The 12,380-nt window shown below is 34.0% G+C and overlaps 1 protein-coding gene across 1 annotated transcript; it reads left to right on the forward strand.

The window, feature by feature from the left end:
• The first annotated feature begins 3,085 nt into the window (after window positions 1-3,085).
• Window positions 3,086-4,333, forward strand: LOC138133053 (juvenile hormone acid O-methyltransferase-like). The gene is made up of 3 exons (XM_069050847.1): window positions 3,086-3,657; window positions 3,713-3,999; window positions 4,048-4,333. Exons 1-3 carry the CDS (start codon window positions 3,290-3,292, stop codon window positions 4,236-4,238), a joined length of 846 nt encoding a protein of 281 aa, XP_068906948.1. The 5' UTR covers window positions 3,086-3,289; the 3' UTR covers window positions 4,239-4,333.
• The last annotated feature ends 8,047 nt before the right edge of the window (window positions 4,334-12,380 follow it).

Below are 12,380 nucleotides of genomic sequence, written 5' to 3' on the forward strand. Positions count from 1 at the left end.
GTTTGTTTTTGAAATTTATACCTAATGTCCGTGTCATGCATAAATAACAGTCGTTTTCGTGATTCACGGGCTCTCGCCAAAATACTGGAACTCCAAATCGAAGCATTTTTTTTCCAGATACCGATCGTATTAGAGTTATCCTGCAGCTTTCACAAAAAACGTGTGAAACCCATTTCTTCCCTTGATTTGTTATTGCAAAACCAAATTAATGCAGATATCCTGATTTCAGTGCTTCTGATATAGGTCTTCCTTTTTTTGCAAATATAAATTGTCCACAAACGCAACAAAAACGATCAGAAGGTAATTTACACAATGTACTATTATACATTTTGTACAATTTAGGGCACTTTCTGATATCAGATGTCTTAAAACAATGAACTTAAAATCGCAGGCATTCATGCAGAGAAGCAGAAATATTATATTTTTAGCTAAAAACTGTGGTGATAAAAAGATTTTGACTATCATTTGTGTTTTATAGAAGGCAACTAAACATAAAAACAAGGTTTTGATAAAAGGTATATAAAAAAAATAATTATTTGTAAACTAGTGTAATTTGTCTGTTTTTGCTATTTTAGAAAATAAACACAGTGCCGATAACTAAAGTTGTGATTAAAATAAACATAAAACGATAGAGATTTATGCAATTATAACGTGCCAGAAAGAGATAAATGCGTCACCATCCTAATTAGTAATTAGTCATGATTAAATTTAATAAGGGTGTCGTGTTACGGCCCATCATCTTCCACATTTTGGATGTCACCTCCAGCACACTTCCGTCAGAATTTCTTCACTCTTTCGATCACATTTTGCCACTGCACGCCAGAAGAAAGGTATCTAGGGGAAAACTTGTACGATATGTTGAATCCAGGCGGACAAATGTCTTTAATAGTTATGTTATACCATGGTCTCCTAGATCAAAAGAGATTTAGGAGGCTATATGTTAAACAATGTAGTTTAGGATGTATACGACAAGATGGCGCGTACGGAGAAATGGGGACGTAGACAAAATAAGAACATACAGGGTGTTTTCGAAGTTGAGGTGTTCCTTTTAACCTGTGATAGTATGCGTTGTTCTAAAGAGTTTTAGCCAAAGTCACCTTAGTAAAATGTGTACGGCAATGAAGATACAATAAGTTAATTTTTTTGAAATTTTTGAAATCGGTCCTGCTCAAATTTGCGCTGATTTGTTAGAAATTAGAATTGACAAAAAAAATCAAATGAGCAAGGACGTTAATCAAAAATACTGTCAGAGTTGTCATCTAATTAGTCGGAATGGCTTTATCATTACGAAAATAATGAGCTCACAGATATGTCGCTAATGCATGGGCAATGTTATCACGTTATCAGAATGCAGCTGCGGCGTCCACAGAGTACGCAGAGCGATTTTCAGAAAGACACCATCCTGGACCACGTCAGTTATTAATCTAGGACAGCGGAGAAATAGACAGGACCGGACTCAAAATTTTAGAAAACAATAAAAATATACAATCAATTATCTCCCTTAATACAAACATTTTACTAAGAAGATTTAGGCTAAAATTCTTAAGAATAATGTATAGTATCTCGTGTTACAAGGAACCCCTCAACTTCGAAAACACCCTGTATAGAACGCAAACTCCCTATACATTTTTTGGGCACAAAGCGTTTACCGCCATCTCTTATCCTGGTGAGGGTGCAAAATCACAGCCTACTGGATGAGTTTACCTTTCCTTTGATTTTTTTTTATCATCGCAAATTTTCACAACAAATTAAAACGCCAGCAATACTTTCGATATTTTATTTTCAACCGTTTTTGATACAGTTCTGCTTCATTTTTATAAATATTATTCCTAAATGTTACCGTTCTCGTATCCTACCACTTAAAATTAAATTTTACCCCTTAATGTAAATGTGGTTAAATGAATTATTTTACCAATAATTTCATCTCCAACTTTATTTTTAAGTGAACGAAAAATTAACATTAGGTACTTATGTTTGAACTACCGTTAAAATTTTGCTTTTAATATTATCGGCCGAAATTATGTTCCTGAATATAATTTTGAAAATATTATGAATCTTATTAACAATTTTTACAAACTCTAAAAAACTCACACTTGCCACTTTCTGCTAAATTTTAGTATACATCCAGAAATCCTTCCAATGTTTTCATTCAATTTTTTTATGGAAGTGCTGTTTTTTTAATCCAAAAATTTTTCCAAAGTAGGTACAGTCGTTGATCAAAATAAAATTGGACAAAGTAAATTTCGATTGTGTGATTCGATATTTTTGCGAAATCCATCTCTTAGGAAACAAAAGTGTCAAAAATAAAAAAACAATTTTGATAAGTGTCATCATTCGACAATATTTCAAAAACTCATAATCATTCAATTGAACATAGTGACAGTGACGAGATGACAAGTAAAAAAACACAACTTAACTTTTTTGTAAATCAATTGTCAAGTCAAATCAAGTTATAATCTGAGACACATACGTCTCAGTTACACTACACAAATCTTTGAATTGTGAAACTGTCTAAGGTAACACTTTGTCGTATTTTATTTTGGTCAACGACTGTACATCTTGCGTAAGTGTAGTACTGCTTCCTGCCAAAATTTTGTGTGCCCCGGATTTTTGTAAACTCCACAAGCAAGAGGTTTCTCGCAACGTGGGCGAAATGTCCCTCCCTCCAGATTATTATCAAAGAGTTTGTCAAAAAAGTTATTGTTTTTGCAGTTCCCAAGTCTTCATCATTTAGGTTTGTTCTACCTGTTAGTTAAAATATATATTAGATTATTAACAACAATTGTTATTAGAAATTACCGCAGTTAACTAATAGCGTGATAGTTGAATTAATCATGATTATGACGACTGAAAACTTGAGTTGAATAGGACATCTTTTGGATCTTATCTGCTTGTCCGTAATTTTGTTGAGGGCTTTTAATTCGTCCCACGCTGAATCATAAAGATAAACCTTTACTATAGGGTCCAATTTCACACTTAAAATTTCTTCGTTTACTTCCCAAACCAAATCTTTTGTTATCCTATAATTTCTAATTCCTTTAATAAGATATGGTGTAGAAGAACTGATTATGCCTGAGATATTTATCAATGAAAAATTCCTCTGCAGAAAAATCTTTATCATCGACTTGAATGAATATGCGCAATATTGCGCTGTCTGTTGCATGACTGTTATTAACATAATCAATATTATTTTATTAATAAGGTCTCAGAGAGCGTCCAGATAAAATTTATTATTGTATTAATATATCCATCTCCAGAGACTATTCTGTTAGTTATTTCGATTTTGAAAATGAACAACGATGGCGAACTTTACTCTAGTCACGACCACGAACAAAAAGTCGACGTGAATTATTTCCTTTCCACTTACTGGAATTTGTTAAAATGGAAGAACAACGAAAACGTGTTGGACGTTGGTGCAGCTACTGGTGATGTTACAACAGAAATTCTACTACCGAGACTACCGACAGATCTCAAGAAAATCGTAGGTGTCGACATTGAAGAAGATCTGGTGTCTTTCGCGAAACGCAAGTTCAAACACGTTTCCAAAGCAGATTTCGTAGTTTTGGACATTGCATCCAGAACAGTTCCGGAAGAATTCTACGAACATTTCGGCCACATTTTTTCGTTTAATTGTCTCAACTGGGTACCGAACGAAAGGTAAGAAAGGTGGATGCGTAACTTGTTTGGACACGCTTATAGAGTACAATTTCAGACACGAACAAGCAATGAGAAACATATACGACATGTTGCAACCTGGCGGACAGTTGTTCGCAGCAATTGTTTCAAACATCGCAATTTACGACATCTACGAAAATATGGCACAAGAGAACAAATGGCAACGTTTTTTCACAACGGTGGAAGATTATGTTTCGATATATCATCATTCGGCCGATCCTGCAAGAAAGTTGGTAGATTTTTTAAAAAAAGTTGGATTTGTAATCGACGCGTGCAAGATCGAAGACCGAACGCGGACTTTTCCGACTCTCCTCTACTACAAGAGTGAGAAAAAAAAATCTTTGTTAATCTAATTGACACAACGACTTTCAGATTGGGCAAAATCCGTAAATCCGTTCGTTAAATATTTACCTGAAGATCAAGTCTACGACTATATTGAAGATTTTTGTAAGGAATCAAGGAAACACGAGATTTACACAATTGAGGATGATGGTAAGGAAAGTATTCGTCTGAACTACCAGATTCTAGTGGCTTGCGCTTCAAAACCTGAGAACATTTCATAATTCCGAAGAATTGGTTTCAGAGAAGACAGAATTGAATTTGTTAATGTACGCTAATCTTGTATAGTTTTCGTTATAATAAAATTCTTAAAATATACTTCCGTATCCCACCTCCACCCGGCGGCACTGCAATTTTGTCGGAGTACATACACTATTACAAATAATACTATCAAGTAATAGTGCAGTGCTTATCAACATAATTACCGGCGTCTTGCCTCCACATTTTGACTTTTTTGTGTTTTATGTTCTGTGTCAATGTTAATGAATTTCCTCACGATATGACATGAGTATAATAATATACCTTTTTATTTATTAATTCTTTCTTGTGTGGGTAAGTTCTCGATAGTGTTTGTAGATAAACAGCCAATAGTTCGCTACTAAACACCATCTTACGAAATTCATTTTTATTGAACTTACTGATATCAAAATGCACTCATTGCGTAATGCGTTTGCCCAGAGGGCAAACTGATAAAACAGCACATATACCTAAAGGTTACAAAAATTGCCTCGTGCGAGTGTGACATAATTGCTAAAACAATTTTAGTATTTTGAAAATACGCAATTACGTTTTAACCCGTGAAAATGTTGCAATCGAGTGAAAATCTTTTAAACAGACCCAAGAAGTCAAGCGAAAAAAAGTACAAAAGCTTTTTACAAATGTGAGATTTGTGACATATTGTTGCAAAGTTGAGGCAACAACTTACGCCAATCTATTAATTAATAACAAAACAGAGATGCAATTAATACTTATGATGGCTGACAAAAACAAAATATAGCTACGACAGCAGTTCTTTATAAGAAGCATCAGTCTTCTCTTATACAATTTGCAACGCTAAACTCGCGTAAAATTTTTGCGATCTATTAAATTATTTGATTGGGGGCAGCCGTGTTATTACGTAACACTTTTAAAATATTTGTGCAGCCCAGAAATATCGTTTCTCAATTGTCCGGGTTTAACATTTTCAAGAAAAGCTCGTTTTCATAACCAAATACATATTTACAATAAAATAAACTGTCTGACCTTTGTGGCTTCTACTTCTGTCGCAATTTGCGACGAGTCCCCTCTTCTTCAAAGTATCGGACTTACTGAAATTAAAGAGAACATATTGTAGCTTACATTCTTTCTGCCCATTTGATACTTTCAAGAATTACGAAATTAATATAAAATAAAATCAATCCTTCGGATATAAATTATATTGAAAGAAATTGAAGAAAAAAAACAAAAAATAAATTACCCTTTAAATTCAGTCCACAAGCAGTCCGCGCCGTCCACGATGGAGATCAGTGTCGCACCCACTTCATTGACAATGGACGAAATCTAGTCAAGATGAGAAAAAAAAAAAACTTTCTATCGCCAACTTGATGCAATTAATTTTTATGACTGAAGAAAAATAAATTTAGCTACAACAGCAGTTCTTTATTAGTAGCATCAGTCTTCTCTTATACAATTTGCAACGCTAAACTCGCGTAAAATTTTTGCGATCTATTAAATTATTTGATTGGGGGCAGCCGTGTTATTACGTAACACTTTTAAAATATTTGTGCAGCCCAGAAATATCGTTTCTCAATTGTCCGGGTTTAACATTTTCCAGAAAAGCTCGTTTTCATAACCAAATACATATTTACAATAAAATAAACTGTCTGACCTTTGTGGCTTCTACTTCTGTCGCAATTTGCGACGAGTTCCCTCTTCTTCAAAGTATCGGACTTACTGAAATTAAAGAGAACATATTGTAGCTTACATTCTTTCTGCCCATTTGATACTTTCAAGAATTACGAAATTAATATAAAATAAAATCAATCCTTCGGATATAAATTATATTGAAAGAAATTGAAAAATAAACAAAAAATAAATTACCCTTTAAATCCAGTCCACAAGCAGTCCGCGCCGTCCTCGATGGAGATCAGTGTCGCACCCACTTCATTGTCAATGGACGAAATCTAGTCAAGATGAGGAAAAAAAAACTTTCTATCGCCAACTTGATTAAATTAATTTTTTAGACCGAACAAAAATAAATTTAGCTACAACAGCAGTTCTTTATTAGTAGCATCAGTCTTCTCTTATACAATTTGCAACGCTAAACTCGCGTAAAATTTTTGCAAACAATCCAGGATGAATTATTGGCTCGTATCCGATACATGATACGAGAAATGAAATCTGCCGAAAATCTATTAAATTATTTGATTAGGGGCAGTCGTGTTATTACGTAACACTTTTAAAATATTTGCGCAGCCCAGAAATATCGTTTCTCAATTGTCCGGGTTTAACATTTTCAAGAAAAGCTCGTTTTCATGACCAAATACATATTTACAATAAAATAAACTGTCTGACCTTTGTGGCTTCTACTTCTGTCGCAATTTGCGACGAGTCCCCTCTTCTTCAAAGTATCGGACTTACTGAAATTAAAGAGAACATATTGTAGCTTACATTCTTTCTGCCCATTTGATACTTTCAAGAATTACGAAGTTAATATAAAATAAAATCAATCCTTCGGATATAAATTATATTGAAAGAAATTGAAGAAAAAAAAACAAAAATAAAATTACCCTTTAAATCCAGTCCACAAGCAGTCCGCGCCGTCCACGATGGAGATCAGTGTCGCACCCACTTCATTGTCAATGGACGAAATCTAGTCAAGATGAGGAAAAAAAAAACATTCTATCGCCAACTTGATGCAATTAATTTTTATGACTGAACAAAAATAAATTTAGCTACAACAGCAGTTCTTTATTAGTAGCATCAGTCTTCTCTTATACAATTTGCAACGCTAAACTCGCGTAAAATTTTTGCAAACAATCCAGGATGAATTATTGGCTCGTATCCGATACATGATACGAGAAATGAAATCTGCCGAAAATCTATTAAATTATTTGATTGGGGGCAGCCGTGTTATTTCGTAACACTTTTAAAATATTTGCGCAGCCCAGAAATATCGTTTCTCAATTGTCCGGGTTTAACATTTTCAAGAAAAGCTCGTTTTCATAACCAAATACATATTTACAATAAAATAAACTGTCTGACTTTTGTGGCTTCTACTTCTGTCGCAATTTGCGACGAGTCCCCTCTTCTTCAAAGTATCGGACTTACTGAAATTAAAGAGAACATATTGTAGCTTAGATTCTTTCTGCCCATTTGATACTTTCAAGAATTACGAAATTAATATAAAATAAAATCAATCCTTCGGATATAAATTATATTGAAAGAAATTGAAGAAAAAAAAACAAAAATAAAATTACCCTTTAAATCCAGTCCACAAGCAGTCCGCGCCGTCCACGATGGAGATCAGTGTCGCACCCACTTCATTGCCAATGGACGAAATCTAGTCAAGATGAGGAAAAAAAAAACATTCTATCGCCAACTTGATGCAATTAATTTTTATGACTGAACAAAAATAAATTTAGCTACAACAGCAGTTCTTTATTAGTAGCATCAGTCTTCTCTTTTATAATTTGCAACGCTAAACTCGCGTAAAATTTTTGCAAACAATCCAGGATGAATTATTGGCTCGTATCCGAAACATGATACGAGAAATGAAATCTGCTTAAAATCTATTAAATTATTTGATTGGGGGCAGCCGTGTTATTACGTAACACTTTTAAAATATTTGCGCAGCCCAGAAATATCGTTTCTCAATTGTCCGGGTTTAACATTTTCAAGAAAAGCTCGTTTTCATGACCAAATACATATTTACAATAAAATAAACTGTCTGACCTTTGTGGCTTCTACTTCTGTCGCAATTTGCGACGAGTCCCCTCTTCTTCAAAGTATCGGACTTACTGAAATTAAAGAGAACATATTGTAGCTTACATTCTTTCTGCCCATTTGATACTTTCAAGAATTACGAAATTAATATAAAATAAAATCAATCCTTCGGATATAAATTATATTGAAAGAAATTGAAGAAAAAAAAAACAAAAATAAAATTACCCTTTAAATCCAGTCCACAAGCAGTCCGCGCCGTCCACGATGGAGATCAGTGTCGCACCCACTTCATTGCCAATGGACGAAATCTAGTCAAGATGAGGAAAAAAAAAACTTTCTCTCGCCAACTTGATGCAATTAATTTTTATGACTGAACAAAAATAAATTTAGCTACAACAGCAGTTCTTTATTAGTAGCATCAGTCTTCTCTTTTATAATTTGCAACGCTAAACTCGCGTAAAATTTTTGCAAACAATCCAGGATGAAATTGGCTCGTATCCGAAACATGATACGAGAAATGAAATCTGCCGAAAATCTATTAAATTATTTGATTGGGGGCAGCCGTGTTATTACGTAACACTTTTAAAATATTTGCGCAGCCCAGAAATATCGTTTCTCAATTGTCCGGGTTTAACATTTTCAAGAAAAGCTCGTTTTCATGACCAAATACATATTTACAATAAAATAAACTGTCTGACCTTTGTGGCTTCTACTTCTGTCGCAATTTGCGACGAGTCCCCTCTTCTTCAAAGTATCGGACTTACTGAAATTAAAGAGAACATATTGTAGCTTAGATTCTTTCTGCCCATTTGATACTTTCAAGAATTACGAAATTAATATAAAATAAAATCAATCCTTCGGATATAAATTATATTGAAAGAAATTGAAGAAAAAAAAACAAAAATAAAATTACCCTTTAAATCCAGTCCACAAGCAGTCCGCGCCGTCCACGATGGAGATCAGTGTCGCACCCACTTCATTGTCAATGGACGAAATATAGTCAAGATGAGGAAAAAAAAAAACATTCTATCGCCAACTTGATGCAATTAATTTTTATGACTGAACAAAAATAAATTTAGCTACAACAGCAGTTCTTTATTAGTAGCATCATTCTTCTCTTATACAATTTGCAACGCTAAACTCGCGTAAAATTTTTGCAAACAATCCAGGATGAATTATTGGCTCGTATCCGAAACATGATACGAGAAATGAAATCTGCCGAAAATCTATTAAATTATTTGATTGGGGGCAGCCGTGTTATTTCGTAACACTTTTAAAATATTTGCGCAGCCCAGAAATATCGTTTCTCAATTGTCCGGGTTTAACATTTTCAAGAAAAGCTCGTTTTCATGACCAAATACATATTTACAATAAAATAAACTGTCTGACCTTTGTGGCTTCTACTTCTGTCGCAATTTGCGACGAGTCCCCTCTTCTTCAAAGTATCGGACTTACTGAAATTAAAGAGAACATATTGTAGCTTACATTCTTTCTGCCCATTTGATACTTTCAAGAATTACGAAATTAATATAAAATAAAATCAATCCTTCGGATATAAATTATATTGAAAGAAATTGAAGAAAAAAAAACAAAAATAAAATTACCCTTTAAATCCAGTCCACAAGCAGTCCGCGCCGTCCACGATGGAGATCAGTGTCGCACCCACTTCATTGCCAATGGACGAAATCTAGTCAAGATGAGGAAAAAAAAAACTTTCTCTCGCCAACTTGATGCAATTAATTTTTATGACTGAACAAAAATAAATTTAGCTACAACAGCAGTTCTTTATTAGTAGCATCAGTCTTCTCTTTTATAATTTGCAACGCTAAACTCGCGTAAAATTTTTGCAAACAATCCAGGATGAATTATTGGCTCGTATCCGAAACATGATACGAGAAATGAAATCTGCTTAAAATCTATTAAATTATTTGATTGGGGGCAGCCGTGTTATTACGTAACACTTTTAAAATATTTGCGCAGCCCAGAAATATCGTTTCTCAATTGTCCGGGTTTAACATTTTCAAGAAAAGCTCGTTTTCATGACCAAATACATATTTACAATAAAATAAACTGTCTGACCTTTGTGGCTTCTACTTCTGTCGCAATTTGCGACGAGTCCCCTCTTCTTCAAAGTATCGGACTTACTGAAATTAAAGAGAACATATTGTAGCTTACATTCTTTCTGCCCATTTGATACTTTCAAGAATTACGAAATTAATATAAAATAAAATCAATCCTTCGGATATAAATTATATTGAAAGAAATTGAAGAAAAAAAAAACAAAAATAAAATTACCCTTTAAATCCAGTCCACAAGCAGTCCGCGCCGTCCACGATGGAGATCAGTGTCGCACCCACTTCATTGCCAATGGACGAAATCTAGTCAAGATGAGGAAAAAAAAAACTTTCTCTCGCCAACTTGATGCAATTAATTTTTATGACTGAACAAAAATAAATTTAGCTACAACAGCAGTTCTTTATTAGTAGCATCAGTCTTCTCTTTTATAATTTGCAACGCTAAACTCGCGTAAAATTTTTGCAAACAATCCAGGATGAAATTGGCTCGTATCCGAAACATGATACGAGAAATGAAATCTGCCGAAAATCTATTAAATTATTTGATTGGGGGCAGCCGTGTTATTACGTAACACTTTTAAAATATTTGCGCAGCCCAGAAATATCGTTTCTCAATTGTCCGGGTTTAACATTTTCAAGAAAAGCTCGTTTTCATGACCAAATACATATTTACAATAAAATAAACTGTCTGACCTTTGTGGCTTCTACTTCTGTCGCAATTTGCGACGAGTCCCCTCTTCTTCAAAGTATCGGACTTACTGAAATTAAAGAGAACATATTGTAGCTTACATTCTTTCTGCCCATTTGATACTTTCAAGAATTACGAAATTAATATAAAATAAAATCAATCCTTCGGATATAAATTATATTGAAAGAAATTGAAGAAAAAAAAACAAAAATAAAATTACCCTTTAAATCCAGTCCACAAGCAGTCCGCGCCGTCCACGATGGAGATCAGTGTCGCACCCACTTCATTGCCAATGGACGAAATCTAGTCAAGATGAGGAAAAAAAAAACTTTCTCTCGCCAACTTGATGCAATTAATTTTTATGACTGACCCAAAATAAATTTAGCTACAACAGCAGTTCTTTATTAGTAGCATCAGTCTTCTCTTTTATAATTTGCAACGCTAAACTAGCGTAAAATTTTTGCAAACAATCCAGGATGAATTATTGGCTCGTATCCGAAACATGATACGAGAAATGAAATCTGCCGAAAATCTATTAAATTATTTGATTGGGGGCAGCCGTGTTATTTCGTAACACTTTTAAAATATTTGCGCAGCCCAGAAATATCGTTTCTCAATTGTCCGGGTTTAACATTTTCAAGAAAAGCTCGTTTTCATGACCAAATACATATTTACAATAAAATAAACTGTCTGACTTTTGTGGCTTCTACTTCTGTCGCAATTTGCGACGAGTCCCCTCTTCTTCAAAGTATCGGACTTACTGAAATTAAAGAGAACATATTGTAGCTTAGATTCTTTCTGCCCATTTGATACTTTCAAGAATTACGAAATTAATATAAAATAAAATCAATCCTTCGGATATAAATTATATTGAAAGAAATTGAAGAAAAAAAAACAAAAATAAAATTACCCTTTAAATCCAGTCCACAAGCAGTCCGCGCCGTCCACGATGGAGATCAGTGTCGCACCCACTTCATTGTCAATGGACGAAATATAGTCAAGATGAGGAAAAAAAAAAACATTCTATCGCCAACTTGATGCAATTAATTTTTATGACTGAACAAAAATAAATTTAGCTACAACAGCAGTTCTTTATTAGTAGCATCATTCTTCTCTTATACAATTTGCAACGCTAAACTCGCGTAAAAATTTTGCAAACAATCCAGGATGAATTATTGGCTCGTATCCGAAACATGATACGAGAAATGAAATCTGCCGAAAATCTATTAAATTATTTGATTGGGGGCAGCCGTGTTATTTCGTAACACTTTTAAAATATTTGCGCAGCCCAGAAATATCGTTTCTCAATTGTCCGGGTTTAACATTTTCAAGAAAAGCTCGTTTTCATGACCAAATACATATTTACAATAAAATAAACTGTCTGACCTTTGTGGCTTCTACTTCTGTCGCAATTTGCGACGAGTCCCCTCTTCTTCAAAGTATCGGACTTACTGAAATTAAAGAGAACATATTGTAGCTTACATTCTTTCTGCCCATTTGATACTTTCAAGAATTACGAAATTAATATAAAATAAAATCAATCCTTCGGATATAAATTATATTGAAAGAAATTGAAGAAAAAAAAACAAAAATAAAATTACCCTTTAAATCCAGTCCACAAGCAGTCCGCGCCGTCCACGATGGAGATCAGTGTCGCACCCACTTCATTGCCAATGGAC

The sequence above is a fragment of the Tenebrio molitor genome, chromosome 6 (genome assembly GCF_963966145.1).
Source record: "Tenebrio molitor chromosome 6, icTenMoli1.1, whole genome shotgun sequence".
Classification (NCBI taxonomy): Eukaryota; Metazoa; Arthropoda; class Insecta; order Coleoptera; family Tenebrionidae; genus Tenebrio; species Tenebrio molitor.